The 15,907-nt window shown below is 42.9% G+C and overlaps 2 protein-coding genes across 3 annotated transcripts in view; both read left to right on the top strand.

Moving 5' to 3' along the window:
• Positions 1-15,907, top strand: part of si:dkeyp-23e4.3 — a 152,462-nt gene that overhangs the window by 45,650 nt on the left and 90,905 nt on the right. The window lies entirely within an intron of this gene.
• LOC141379889 (uncharacterized) lies at positions 5,170-8,640 on the top strand. The gene is made up of 2 exons (XM_087301811.2): positions 5,170-7,490; positions 7,781-8,640. Exon 1 carries the CDS (start codon positions 5,248-5,250, stop codon positions 6,802-6,804), a length of 1,557 nt encoding a protein of 518 aa, XP_087157937.1. The 5' UTR covers positions 5,170-5,247; the 3' UTR covers positions 6,805-7,490; positions 7,781-8,640.

Raw genomic sequence — 15,907 nt, 5'->3', positions numbered from 1 at the left:
TATGTTGTGTAATCAGGATATTAAAATAAACGAAAACATCTCACCTTTGAAAGACCACCAATCAATTCACTGAGCAACAGTCATGGCATAATAACACATCCATATCTCAGCAGGGTCTGTCATGTTTTTTGGGTCCCCTAAAAACATTTGTGTTAAGTGGATATTTGCAAGTATTGTACCAATTTGCAGCATGTTTCGTAAGTTGGTTGTGTTGTGACCAATTTGCAACATGTTCTTTCAAATTGATGAAGATGAAGTTTCTTTATTAGCTTTTGTTTTTTGTAATTGCATGAGCTTTCTTAAATTGCAGTGTGTTAAGCTCTCTCAGCCACTGTATAATAGACAGCTCAATCAAAAAAAAAAAAAAGTCAAGTAGATAATTATACTTTTAAATATATGTCAGTTAAAACATATCAAATATACCAACATTTTTTTCTGTCAGTATAAGTCAAGTATAATGTACTTATCCAGCATGCACAGAATGTCAGCATGACGTTGTACCCTAACGCAATTTGTTTGGAAATGAAAATTGGGTCAGTGTCTGAACTTAACATTAGGCTGACATCAATGTCCAACGTCCAACCTAAAGTCAACCAAATATCAATGTATAATAAATCTACCGCTATGATATCTATCAAACTTGGGATTTTGGTCACCATACAGCATCTGACAAATAAATGCCAGTATTTGACGTCAATATAACATTGGTGAAAGATGTTGGCTTGATGTTGGATTTTGGTTACGTTCCAACACAACATAAAGCTGCTGTCACACTGGACTTTTCTCCCCATAGACTTCTATTCATACCCATGCGAAAGCATCAGACCAGAAACGCAAGCTTGTGCGTCAAGTTTCACAGTTCACTGCATTGCAAAGTACAAGCTTGGTGAACTCTGACCTGCAAAATCGCATTACTTAACTGCGTGAGACCAATCGAGGATTAAAACATGACTTCTCTGTACAGAAATTTTAATATAGACCAATCGCACACTTTTTTAAATGTCTAATCATCTTAAAAAATCCCCCCCCCTTCAAAGCCCCGTACAACAGAATTTCACAAGCTTATATTCCAGTGTGATCGCAGCTTTAAATCAACCAAATATCAACATCATTTGATGTTGTTATTGGACTTCAAAGTAAAATTCTCCTTAGACATTGAATTGTGGTCACCTGACGTCACAACCTAAATCTAACCTAATATTAACGTACGACAAGGTGTGCCTGCTGGGTAAATTTTAAGCATATTTCTGAGAAGTACTCAATATTTTACAGAATAGACTTTCTTATTTTTAGTTTAAAAGAAGTATACTCATTCACAATTAAATAAATTTATTTTTGCAAGGGGTCTGTGGTCTGAAAAAATTAATGTAGATTTAAAAATGAGCAGTTTTAAGATCTTCCCCTAAAACAATGCTTACATTTACTTTACAGGGTTCCCACTTCAAGAAAAGTCAAATTCCTTGAACTTTTCTTGACTTTCACTATCTAAAAGTAGAATTTCCTTGACCTATAATGAAAAATAGGCAGCTATTGTGTTTAGAAGTTCCTCCAGAAATCTTGAGATTCTGTGATTGCTAAATTGAATGCAAAATCAAGCAAATGACACAAAATGAGCTCATAAAAGTTCTCATTGAAATCGCCTAACCCTCACATTAGGCAGAACATGCGAAGCTATGTGCTAAAAACATGGTAGAGAAAACCAAAATAGATAAAAAGGAATTAAAAGTATATATATATATATATATATATATATATATATATATATATATATATATATATATATATATATATATATATATTATCTGATATTCCATGACTTTGACCAATAACATATTAAATTCCCCTAGTTTCAATGTCTTAAATAGACCTTTTTTTAAATTCCATGACCCATGGGAACATGATTTTAGCAATATTTTAGATATTCATTAACTACTCAATTACTCAGGCAGTAGTCAGCCAATATTTAGATTTTTGTGGAGAACCAGCAACTTCATGATCAAAGAAGATTATATTAGGGTTTGCTGTTAAACCGCACCAGGCTGTTCAAATATTCCGTAATCTGACAAACAGTGACTGAACATGTTCAGTTGGTAGGAACAAACACCAACAGCATTAACACACTGATCCCACAACCTTTAGAAGTTGGAGTGTGTTGGGGCAGCATGAAACCAGTTTTACCATTTAAATTGTCTCATACCAAAAGAACAAGAGAATAAGAAATTACTCATTATTTTTCAAACATTAATTTATTTATCTGTTTTATTTTGCTTTTGAGGTTAAAAACACTTTAATATTTTATTTCACTAAAGAAATTGACCCATTAAGCAAGTACATACATAATAAAATGTCAATGAACAAGTAAAGACCAAAAATGTTGGGTTCCCCTTCGGTTGGGGAACTTCAGTGCCATGAATGGGAGGATTCGGATCAGAAGCCGCTTATCTGGAGAGTATTGAACGGGCCAATGAATGAAATTAATTGGCAGCGTAAGCTTGCACAGGTGTGCGACATCTGCAATTATCTCAGCATATAAGCACACCTGAAGCCAGCAGACGCCATCCTTTTCGCTTCAGATCCTTTCTGAGTGAGTCGATGAGGGTTCCTCTTGCTGATCAGCACTTCAGAGCGAACGAGTGTGTCTCCCGGTCCAGAGTGGGTCTTCGCGGTGGCAGACGGTCGAGCTGGGTTACTCCCTTGCCTGCGGTTCTTTGGGTCCGGTCCTCCAGAGCGGTGCGTATAGTTGCAACTTTCCTAAAAGAGCAACACAGTCGTGCAGCACGTCCTTTTCAGGATGGCGCTCCGACTGTGCGTTTCTGGATGCGGGGGTTTCCTGTCTCCGGATGATAGACACGATCACTGCATTGCATGTTTGGGGGTCCAGCATGTTAATGCGGTGCTCGCGGGCGGTTCATGTCGTCATTGCGATGCCATGACCGTTGCACAGCTAAGATCGCGGCTAACTTTCGCAAGAGAGCGAGCCACCCCAGTTGCCTCCTGTTTTAAAAAAGCAGCGGGCGCTCGGGCAGATCTGAGGGTTTCAGCGGGAGCTAATCCGCCGCCCACGGGCTCGCGGACCTCTCGCTCCTCACGGCGCTCCATCCAAGCTTCGGGTGGTGAGAGTGATCCGTCTAACCAGATGGTAGCTCTCACACTCGCTGACACCAGAGATCAGATGTCCTCCGCGGCATCGGAGGGTGGGCTTTCACTGTCCGACGAAGATCCGGACCCGCTCGCCCCCTCCGGGCAGGTGAGCGCTGTCAAATCGGATCCTGAAGCGGACATGTTAGCCGTGCTTTCCCGGGCTGCTTCGGCCGTGGGGTTGGAGATGGTTTATCCCCCAGCTCTGCGGCCGGACCGACTAGATGGGTGCTACGTAGAGGACCAGAAGGCGAAGCCTTCGAAGCCTCTCGTCCCCTTCTTCCCGGAAGTGCACAGTAGGCTCACGCAGTCCTGGAGGGCACCTTTCTCTGCCCGTGCTGCGAGTGCCTCCGCCCTCACCGCCCTTGACGGCGGAGCTGCCAGGGGGTATGAGGTGATCCCGTCAGTGGAGCGCGCTATCGCGGTCAATCTTTGTCCGCGCGGCGCCTCTACGTGGTGGGGTTTGCCCCGCCTCCCGTCCAAAGCCTGTAGGTTGTCTGCCTCCCTCGGAGCCAGAGCTTATAAGGCTGCGGGCCAGGCTGCTTCTGCTTTGCACGCGATGGCCACCTACCAGCGCTACCAAGCGCAGGCGCTGGCCGAGCTGCACGAGGGCGGGTCCAACCCAAGCTTATTACATGAGCTGCGCACCGCGACCGACTATGCTCTTCGGACTACTAAGTCCGCCGCGTGTGCGCTGGGGAGGACGATGTCCACACTTGTGGTTCAGGAACGCCACCTCTGGCTAAACCTGGCCGATATGCGCGACGTTGACAAAGTTCGCTTTCTTGACTCGCCCATATCCCAGGCTGGCCTGTTCGGCGACACCGTCGGTGAATTCACCCAGGAATTCAAGGCGGTGAAAGAGCAGTCGGATGCGATGGGCAATGTCATCTATCGGCGTGGCCGTAAGCCCGCTCCGCCCGCCGAGCCATCCACCTCCGCTGTTCCTCGCCGAGGGCGCCCGCCAACGAGTGCTGCCCCGCCCCGCCTGCGCCTCCGGCCAAGCGGGCGCGGCGTTCACCTCGAAAGCAGGCAGCCCCTCCTGCCCAGGGCGCCGTTAAGTCCGGTAAACGGACCGCGAAGCGTCCCTGAGACAGGCCATCCGGAGAAGAGGAAACTTGCTCTTTCCCCGCTGGAGGGCGGGGCCCCGATAACAACGGTACTTTTCAGTGCCACCAAACATCAGTAAAAGAGCACTTTTTCCCTTCCCCGGATGTGACTGCACGAGTTCTGCCAGTCCGGGACGCGCTGCCTTCCGGCTCGCAGACTCTACGTGCTTCGCCAGTGGCTCACGAGCGCTGGGGGGACGGTCTCCCTTCCCTCAGCCCTCCAGCCCCCTCTCCGGAGTCAGGGTGCGGAGCCAGAGCGAATCGCTCTCCTCCAGCTCTTCCGCGGGACCCTCGTGCTTCCCGGATCAGCACACCCACTCCGCGCTGCCCCACCGCTGGTACGTCAGCGATTGTAGCGATGACTCCATTAGCGAGGGCTCTGCCTGCCTGGTTAGCGCGGGCCAGCCCCTTGCGGTGGCTCATACGCACAATCAGACTCGGTTACGCGATTCAGTTCGCGAAACGGCCCCCCAAGTTTACGGGCGTGTATTTCTCCAGGGTCAACCCCCTGTCCGCCCCTGTCTTGCGAGAGGAGATTGCTGCCCTCCTGGCGAAGGGTGCAATCGAGCCGGTTCCTCCAGCCGAGATGGAGAGTGGGTTTTACAGCCCATACTTCATCGTACCCAAAAAGAGCGGTGGGTCACGGCAAATCCTAGATCTGCGCGTTTTGAACCGCTGTCTGCACAAGCTGCCGTTCAGAATGCTCACGCAGAGGCGCATTCTCCAATGCGTTCGTCCTCGGGATTGGTTTGCAGCCATAGACCTGAAGGACGCGTATTTCCATGTCTCCATTCTTCCACGCCACCGCCAATTTCTGCGGTTTGCGTTCGAGGGTCGAGCGTGGCAGTACAAGGTCCTCCCCTTCGGGCTCTCTCTGTCTCCGCGGGTCTTCACCAAACTCGCGGAGGGTGCCCTAGCGCCCCTTCGGCTCGCGGGCATTCGCATACTCGGTTATCTCGACGACTGGCTGATTTTAGCCCACTCGCGGGAGCAATTGATTATGCACAGGGACGAGGTGCTTCGGCATCTCCGCCTACTGGGGCTTCAGGTCAACCGAGAAAAGAGCAAACTCGCCCCCGTGCAGAGGATTTCTTTTCTCGGGATGGAGCTGGACTCGATCACCATGGTAGCGCACCTCTCCGAGGAACGCGCTCGCCTGTTGCTGAACTGTCTGAGGGAGCTCGACAGCAAACTAGTGGTCCCACTGAAGTTCTTTCAGAGGCTCCGAGGGCTCTCTCTACACGGATGCACTGGCCCACAGCTGGCCTCGGGGCATGCGCAAGTATGCGTTTCCCCCAGTGAGCCTGCTCGCGCAGTTTCTGTGCAAGGTCAGGGAGGACGAGGAACAGGTTCTGCTAGTTGCGCCCCTTTGGCCCAACCGGACCTGGATATCAGAGCTCTCACTCCTCGCGACGGCCCTCCCCTGGCGGATCCCTTTGAGAGAGGACCTACTCTCTCAGGGACAGGGCACCATCTGGCACCCTCGCCCCGATCTTTGGAACCTCCACGTGTGGTCCCTAGACGCGAGGAAGACTTAGGTAACCTACCGACTGCGGTGGTTAATACCATCACTCAGGCTAGAGCCCCCTCCACGAGGCGCGCCTACGCCCTGAAGTGGAGTCTATTCACTGAATGGTGCGTCTCTCGCAGAGAAGACCCCCGAAATTGCCAGATTAGTGTTGTGCTCTCTTTCCTTCAAGAGAAGTTGGACAGCAGGCTGTCGCCCTCCACTCTCAAGGTTTACGTGGCCGCCATCTCCGCTTATCATAGCGCGGTAGCTGGCGGCACCGTGGGAAAGCATAACCTGGTCATCCAGTTCCTTAGGGGTGCTAGGCGAATTAATCCATCTCGCCCCCCTCTCATGCCGTCTTGGGATCTCGCCCTCGTTCTCACGAGTCTGCGATCCGATCCCTTTGAGCCACTCGAATCAGTATCTCTAAGATTTCTGTCCCTGAAGACAGCTCTGCTGGTTGCGTTGGCCTCCATCAAGAGGGTCGGGGACCTGGAGGCATTTTCGGTCAGTGACTCGTGCCTGGAATTCGGGCCGGATTACTCTCACGTCATCCTGAGACCCCGCCCCGGTTATGTGCCCAAGGTTCCTACCACCCCCTTTAGAGATCAGGTAGTGAACCTGCAAGCGCTGCCCCCGGAGGAGGCAGACCCAGCCCTTTCTTTACTTTGTCCAGTTCGCGCTCTGCGCATTTATGTGGACCGTACTCAGAATTTTAGATCATCTGAGCAGCTCTTTGTCTGTTATGGCGGTCGGCAGCAGGGAAGTGCCGTATCGAAACAAAGATTATCCCACTGGATTGTGGATGCCATTTCACTCGCTTATTCGAGTCGAGGTCAGCCGTGTCCCCCGGGAGTACGTGCACACTCCACTCGGAGCGTTGCATCCTCTTGGGCGCGTGCACGCGGCGCCTCTCTAACAGACATCTGTAGAGCTGCGGGCTGGGCGACACCCAACACATTTGCAAGGTTTTACAATCTGCGAGTGGAGCCGGTTTCCTCAAGGGTATTAGGTAACCCTTTGGTGATTGAGGAGACAACTCGGTAGGGTGTTGAAACACGCTTGCGGCGCCATTCTCCCTAAACACGGAGGTACGTGCGCCTTTTTTATCTGTCAGTAAAGTTCCCCGTCAGGTGAGCCCTGCAGATTCCTCCGTGGCCCCCAGCACTGACTCAGCGGAGGAGTCACTTGCTGGCCCACTACGTTGTAGGTCTGCCCGCTGGTCAGCCCGCGTTTTGGGTATAGGTGCCTGCTATGCGTGATCCCCACTAGGCGATCCCATATGCTTATTCCGCCACGGTTAAGTCCCCCCCCTGGGCGGACCTGTGTCTTCCCTCTCCGCTAACCACTCTTTTGCTATGCGTACTCCCCCTTTTTAGGGCTAGTCCATAGGTAAATTCTGCCATCTATCCCCCCCTTGGGTAACGGATGGCCTCCGCAGCGTCCTCCCTATCGGGATTGCACGCTTCCCAACGTACTGTCGTATTTCCTAGAATTATCTAGATGCTCACGACTTCCCAAAAAATATATCTAAATCCGTAAAACTTCTGTTGAAGTAGGATAAATTAGGGCCAGGGACACGTTGGAGGACCGCGCCCCCCATGATGTGGGTGCGTCACGCTTGCTTGACTATCTCCTCATCGGGGGTGTTGGTAAGGTGCAGTCATTATGGCGCTTTCCATATTCTCCCATTCATGGCACTGAAGTTCCCCAACCGAAGGGGAACGTTCGAGGTTACAGAAGTAACCCTTCGTTCCCCGAGGAGGGGAACGGAAGTGCCATATTCCGTCGCCATAATGACTGTCCCTTAGCTGTTTGAAAGTCTCTTCAGCTTAAAAGGATGGCGTCTGCTGGCTTCAGGTGTGCTTATATGCTGAGATAATTGCAGATGTCGCACACCTGCGCAAGCTTACGCTGCCAATTAATTTCATTCATTGGCCCGTTCAATACTCTCCAGATAAGCGGCTTCTGATCCGAATCCTCCCATTCATGGCACTTCCGTTCCCCTCCTCGGGGAACGAAGGGTTACTTCTGTAACCTCGAACGTTCCACACAATCAATTTGTGCTGGGACATGTTCAGTATAATATTCTAAGTGAAGCTGCTATGACACAATCTACATTGTAAAAGTGCTATACAAATAAAGATGAATTGATTGTGAAGGAATTATGTAAACTTATTAGGTTTTACAAATGTAAGTGAATTGAACATAACTACTAACTTCTCCTAAAACTTTTATTGTTTCAGCTCAGTTTAAATTAGTTTAACAGCCAATGTGTCATGGTTGGCAAGGAAAACCCAAAGGCAGAATAGAGAGGAGAACACAGATTTATTTACATAAGGGAAACAAGGCAAGGCATGAGAAGAGTCCACACAATAGGGCAGGGTGATGGCAGGAGAACAGGCTGATGAGGGATGAAGACTCGAGACTTCAGGATGATACAGCAGGGAGTATCTTGTGGGTGGACATCAGGAGAACAGGCTGAAAGGAGAAATTCCAAGCTTCAGGGCAAGACGTCAGTAAGTAGCTAGAGGGACCTCAGGCAGGGCAGAGGTGGCAAACAGATAGAACTCCACGTCACAGAGTTCACAACCAGTAGAGACTCAGGATTCAAGTGACACAAGCAACAAACAACAGGGCTAGACAGCTGGGGAGACAAGAAAATCTAAGTACAAGAAGTACATTTTTTAGGAGGGAAATCAAAAATAGATCTCGAGAAATAAAATTAAACTATAAAGGGACTTTAAAAAAAGATTAAAACTTAAAGCAATAAAATGTAGCTAGAAATGAAACAAAACACAACAAAAGAAACTAGGACTAGACTGTGACTGAAGATGACAAAAAAAATTGCTAAATGAGAACTTTAAATAAGAATTGAACTACAAACAAAAAATAAAAATGAGACAGCAACCTTGCTGAAAGAAGAAAAATTAAAACAAAATCAAATGTAAATAAATGAGACAAGTAGGGATGGCTGACGTGAAACAGACGTTTCGACAGTGTTGGGATCCCGAAGTGCAAGTGTTTTCAAACACTGCACCGAAGCATGATCCGAAACACCCAGGTCACATGACTTAGCTGATTTGAAACACCCAGGTCATGTGACTAAAGTGTTTCAAAACACCAGGGGCCTGTTTCAGTAAGGAGGTTTAACCAACTTGGAGTTTAAACTTGAACTCTGAGTTGACTTACCGAGAGATTAAAAACTTTGAGTTTTCAGTTTCAGAATAGCTGATCTCAGTTCAGGTCAATCAACTTTGAGTAGACTAACTCAGAGTTAAGTGCGCACACCGCGACTAAAAAAAGGCTTGATGTGCTCATGGAAAGTTATAACAAATATGACCATATATTTAAAAAAGCAACACCACTGCATCAGTGAAACAGAGACAGTTAGCATGGGAACACATAGCTGCTCACGTTAATGCGTAAGTTTCCATTTAAAGTATTTAAAAATTTAAGTATAATAAAATAAGTAATGTAATGTGTGACTTTTTTTTTTTTTCACTTGAAAAATGGGGAACTGGCTGTAATTGTGAAGCTCTTTCAGATGTAATAGAAATAAATAGGCTACTGCATAGTTTCTACAACACATTTGAGAAAACAAGAATGCAGATAACCTTAACTTAATGTTCAGTGGAAATGTTTAATTTAAGGTTCTCACTTTTATACATGTTGTTTTATCAGTTTAAGATAATTTTTTTTTTAAATTGAGTTTTTAATAGATGTAAAAGTGCACTTGTGTGTCTACCTTTATTATTAATCAAGTGTAGAGGTTGATATGACATTTAGAATGTAAGCAGAACAAAAAAAAAGTTTTTAGAACGAGTAAAAATCCTATTAATCTAGTTACAGTACATGTCCCTGTCGAAGAGCAGTGAATATGAGCGATTTATTCATTAAAAAAGGATTCTTGTCATTCTTGTTCATGACTTTTTTCTTTGTGTAACTAAAATGTAGGCAATAGCTATGTTGCCATTCACAATTGCAAATTAAATGTATGTGCAAAACCGGAAAATCGCATAAAAGACATGCGAATAAAGCATCGTTTCCATCTAATGAATCAAAGAGAACAAAATCGTCACTTTCTGATTAACTGGGACCAAATATCAAGAGTAAAAACTGAATTTACAGTGGTAGAAGAAGCTGCGTCAATCTTTTCTTTATTTAATAAATATACTTGCGCCTACTTGCGTGTCAATGCTGACACACATTGAACGGGATGTGGCGTTTGAAGCAATGGGGCGCGGAGAACAGACATTCTTGACACGCTCCAGACGCTCTGGAGGTCATTAATAATACAATTACACTAATACTGAAACGGTTAAGGCATTTTAAAATGACTAAAACAACATTTCAGTTTTACAAAGCACTCAGCCTGCTGGTTTGTCCATTCACACACATTTTCATCATCATGTGACCTCTTATGACAAACCTTTTTTAATACACATACTGGAATTTGTTCGGTAAAAGGGTTTCCATCATAGTTTATGTGCATTTTTTTCTAATCCAATAAAAAGTTTATCCTACTTAGTTATGCGCATATGTTTTTATGCCTATTTTCAAAAGTTATGTGCATCTTGGTGTTTCCATCAACCGTTATTTTATGCACATCAACAAATAGCGCATAAAAATAGTTGGGTGGAAGCGCAAGGCTAAGGCGAGAAATACCTCTTAATTTTTAAAAGAAGGGGGAGGAGACATACAGAAACTCAGAGTTTAGAGAATAAAACCTGCTCCTGACCAGGTTAGGTTTACAGAGTAAGTGACTACGGTAACAGCGTTAAAGTTACCTATCTTTCAGAAACCGGCTTGACTTACCCTGCTTAATCGAGTTTGACAATCCTGCCATTTTGAAATGGAAAACCAAGAGTTTCTCTCATTTCAGGGTTAACATACTCTGATTTTTCACTTAACCTCCTTTCTGAAACACAGACAGGAGTAACAGGGCTGTAAGGGCCGGATCTTGACTAAACTTTTGAGTGCATAAGTGCAATTTTAAGTTTCTCAGTATTTCCGAGAAGAACCTTAATATTGTTTAGAATATTAGTAAATTCACTAAAAACGTATCAAATTTATCAAAAGTGACAATAAAGATTTATGTGTTTCTGCTGTTGTTAAATGATCTGATACTGAATACTAGATTTTCAATCAAATAGATACAACCTTGGTGAGAATGAAACATTCAAAAACATTCTTAAAAATCACATCTTATAGATAACAGCTCAGCTTAGAGCTAAGGAAGGATGTCATTTGTTTTCTACATGGCCATGTTTGGCGAAGCTGAACTAACCAGACATTACATCAGATTTAAGTGACTTCTTGATTCCCTGTTTTATCCACTAGATGCTACATGAGTAATAAACTCATTATGAGTTGTCCAAAACCCAAAAAGCTACGGGATAGTCAAAATGAAAGCTAATTATTCACAAAAGCAGGGGTAGGTGAAGTTTTTGCCACATGGGCCTTAATGGACTTTAAATAGCATAAGAGCACAAGTTCAAATTCCCAGTGAGATATGATGTGCAGTCATAGTTATGCAAGATCATTCTGTGACTGATGGGAGCATTTATATATTGCCTAAAGTAATGTTCTACAAAAAGACCCTTTTTATTTTATTCATATTTTCTGACCAATATTTAAGGTCTGTAAACAGAGACATTATTATTCAATATACAATATTATTCAACTCTGTTTACATGTTTAATGAAGTGTGTTTGTGTATTTAGTGCATGTGTTGTCCTGGAAATCCTCGATGGTTGGGATCATCTCTTCATCTCTTTGTATGTTTTCCCTTAAGGTCCTCAATGCTTGGCATCATATCTTCACAGGTCTTTAGTCACATCAATGGCGCTGCACAATCTCTACAGGCCTTGGAATGAGTATCCCAAGGTGGAAATAGAGAACAAAAAAAAAAAAAAATTAGCGTCGTGTTGTTTATGATGTATTTAAACAAAAGATATTAAACATCAATGCAGGAATGTTTTCTACATTTGGATGACCATTATAATGATGGATTATTTGTATGCTTTACTATGTGAGATGCGAGAGTGTGTCTGAGGCTTGGACATTATCAGGAAAGCTACTCTAAATTTTAGGAGCCATACATGAGAAGGCTCAACCTCCTTTAGTAGACTTTGCTTTTCTGGGTACCACCAGAAGAAGCCCTGAGTTTTGATCACGAAACACCAAAACACATTTTTTGAGCTGTTGACAGTCGTATATGTGTCCCACACTGCTAAAAACACTATTAGGACACCTATATTTCACTAAAAAGTGTAAATTGGTTGTTTTTGCGTTATTTCAAGCAAATTCGTACTTCCTGTTTAAACGAATTTTTGAAGCTGCGTCACGGTCATGACATAATAGCGTGTATTCCAGAGTACAGACTGGGCGTCTGTGCCTGAGTGAGTCTTATTACGTCTTACAGTGTGATACATTAATGCATGAGTAAGGCTTGGTTCAAACCAATCAGCGCGCTCTATTGTGCAACTTCATTAATATTCATTAGTGTCACCGTGTTTACACCACAGAGACGCCATGTTGTGTTGGCAAAACAAGCGTGAAGGGTTGCTTTTATAGTTTGCTGCCATTAAGTTTCGTTTTCATTTTTTCTCTGTGAGAGCTTATCTGGACCACGTGTGGATAAACAGTGTACGCGACGCTCGACAACAATACCTTACGTGTCTAAGGGGGATTATTGTTTACCTGAGAGCTGTTCTCATCTGCAAACGCTGAAATCTGGATTCGCTTGTAGTATTCTCTCCATAAAGCCGCGGCTCTAGTTGCTGGTGATTGTCCTGTCTCTACAGATTTGGTAAGTGAGCGACCAGTGCTCTTTGTTTATTCAGTTTGTTCGTATTGAATTAAGTTAACTATTGCACTGAGTGCAGACATGTTAGCACCGCATTTTGTGACCGGAATAACACACGCGGCTTTCTGATGCTACCTGCCGTGTGCATCTATTTTCCGGGAAATGCAGAGTTTTTTTTTCTCTCATTCGCCGTGCTGTATCAAACATTGCATGAAAAATACACGCTTAGAGCAGATCCTCGAATCAAATATCTCGTTTGTCGCGAGGGGCATGAATGAATTCCGTGAATAAAAGAGTCAAACTGCAGTTAAAGTCCAACATTTAATAATTTGGCAAATAATTCGACTACAGATGTCCATGTAGGTTAAACACCATCACTTCCTCTTGTGTGTATTTTGACTGAAACTGGCGCGTGCCCAAATAGACACTCCTACACCCTCCCACTTTAGTTCCTCCGACACTCCCCCCTAAACAGAGCTGGACACGCCCACTTTTCTGACTTTTTCCAAAGTAGAGGTGTGAAAACACCCTGCTGAAACGAGGGGGTTTCATGGCCCTTTAAAGAGCGGGCTGGATTATAGTGAGACAGAAGGTTGGTTAGATAAACAGAAGCTAGATTTTTAAGGCTTTAAGCAATATTACTAAACAGGCAGCCAGTGTGAGGATGATAAAATTTTTGTGACATGGTCATATTTTCTTGATCTGGTAAGAACTCTGGCAGCTGCATTTTGCACTAACTGAAGTTTATCAATAAAGAATGCTGGGCAACCAGCGACTAGAGCAGTGCAGTAATTTACCCAATAGAAGTCATAAAAGCATGTGATGGGTAGAATGCTTCGTAACTTATCAATAATTCTTAGATGAAAAAAAGTGGTTTTTGTGACATGGAAGATATGATTTTCAAAAATGAAGTTGCTGTATAATACAACACCCAGATCTTTCACAGTAGAGGTAATGCTAACTTTGTATCCCTATAATTGCAGCTTGAATTGTGAAATCTGCTGTGTAAATATATTATTATGACATATGATCATTTTCTGTTCATAAATGCTTTTAATTATAATATAAAAGTGATTAAAAAACAATAACCATTATTTTTAATATAATGTCCATAGTTTCCCAGAGATGGGTTGCGGCCGGAAGGGCATCCGCTGCGTAAAAACGTGCTTGATAAGTTGGCGGTTCATTCTGCTGTGGCGATCCAGGATTATAAAGGGATTAAAACAAAAAGAAAATGAATGAATTAATGCACATGGTTAATTTACTTAATAAGGCAATGTGTGTAGTCATTTTTTTAAGTTAAGTAAACTAATCACTTTAACTTCACTTTTTAGTTTTACATGTCACCTGTAAACTGTTGGAGTTTTACCACATTTTTAATTCATTCAGCTGATATTTAGGTCTGGCATTACACTGTAAAAAAATTGTGAAAAAAAAAACCTAAAGATGACAAACATTTCATGTTGCTTTAAGGTATTTTTCCAGGTTTAAATCAAACATTTAACTTAGGAATTTTTTGTTTAGTTTGGTTAATGTATGTTGAGATGAATAAAAAACTCCATTTGAGGTAACAAAATGTGAGGCAGCAAGGTTTTTTTTACAGTGTAGCACTTTTAGCTTAGCTTAGCTTAGAATAGACAATTGAATTGGATTAGACAACTAGCATCTCACTGAATGAAATCAAAAAGAGTTTAGATAATATCCCAGTTTGACTCTTGTGTAATTACATTGGGTCTGTAGATCAAGGCAAAATGAAAAGTTACTATCATTTTGGCACATAGTCAAGGAACTTTGCTGCTGTACCATGGCTGCAGCAGGGTCAATGAAAGTACGCAGCACTGTTACCTTGGGAGTTGAGCCTATTTCCAAAATGAGCCTATTTCCAAAAAAAAAAAAAAAAGTTTACAGTGCTGTTACCTAGTTATCTACCTGGGGCCTTTTTTCATGTGGTCTAGGGGAGCTTAGCTTAGCATGGGCAATTTAATTAAATTAGACCATTAGCATCTCACTTAAAACAAATCAAAAAAGAGTTTAGATTCCTATTAGGTTCCTATTTATAGTTTGACGCTTCTGTAGTTACACTGAGCATGAAGATCAAGGCAAAATTAAAAGTTAATATTATTTTTGCCCAATAGTTTGTTTTAACAGTTGAGTTTTATCACTTTTTAATACATTTAGCTGGTATTTGGGTCTGGTAATAGCCCTTTAAGCTTAGCTTAGCATAGACAATTGAATCAGATTAGACCATTAGCATCTCACTTAAAACAAATTTTAAAAAGAGTTTAGATGATGTTCCTATCTATAGTTTGACTTTTCTGTACATTGTGTTAGCTGAGAAATATTTTTAGGGAGTTGTAAAAAAAGCCTATTTTCTAAAAAAAAAAAGCAGTGCTCCTATAAAAGCAACAGGTTTACTTCCTTTTTTTAAGTACAGTAAACTAAATTTATCTTATAATTAACCTTTAACTCAAAACATGTAACTTTTAATGGCAATTCCAGACTGAAAACAAATTTTGAAGGGGTCACTTTAATTATTATAGGCCATATACATACATACACCCAGCGCAATGTTATTTGCTACTTTCAGCTCGGCGCAAGAGTCCTTTTGAGGTGTTGCGCTACACTGTTTAAATAGCAAATGCATTTGCACTCATATGTGCGCCCATAGGCGTTCTGGTCTTAAAAAGCAGGCGTGTTTTGGCGCGTTGCTGGCATGTTACTATTTTGAGAAACTATAACAGTCTGTTCTTTAGACCAGAACAAAGCCGATCTATTGTCTGGCACAGAGTGCGCCTGGCTTACACACTTTAATCCACACAAGATGTAGAGCAATACGCAAATATCTTTACATATGAAAAAGATATCAAATATCAAGGATATATATAGGATATAATAAGGATATATATAGGATATAAATGTAAAGGATTAAAATATTGCAAAACATATTCTTTTCTAGCCTACATGAATTTAAAAACCACTGCCTTCATACTTTCTTCATCTCGGGAGGCTTTTTCAGTTCATTCAATTTGCTTTTGTAGAACGTTATTATTATTAGCAGTATTATTTAGTATATCCATATTCATTTTTGTTTTATTAAAAACAAGCTTAGATTTGTCCACCTGCAGGTTTTAGACCATATGGGGCACAGCATGTGTTTTTGGATATAACTCAGGTTTTTTACCACACTTTGTTATTATTGTTCATTTATTCGTTTGCTGGAAATTAGAACTGTATTTAGAAACCGTTTAAAACAAATGTTTGCGCTTAACAAACAAAATTAATTATTTATAGGCTAATTGATGTCTGTGCATACAAGGTTTCCCTATCCACGAGAGCAAA

The sequence above is a fragment of the Danio rerio genome, chromosome 21 (assembly GCF_052040795.2).
Source record: "Danio rerio strain M-AB ecotype USA chromosome 21, GRCz13ab, whole genome shotgun sequence".
Lineage (NCBI taxonomy): Eukaryota > Metazoa > Chordata > Actinopteri > Cypriniformes > Danionidae > Danio > Danio rerio.
This window is presented reverse-complemented; position numbering and strand designations above follow the sequence as displayed.

Bases quoted from the DNA above. Each gene is read 5' to 3' on its own strand.
- LOC141379889 (XM_087301811.2), top strand. From the start codon at position 5,248: ATGCACAGGGACGAGGTGCTTCGGCATCTCCGCCTACTGGGGCTTCAG.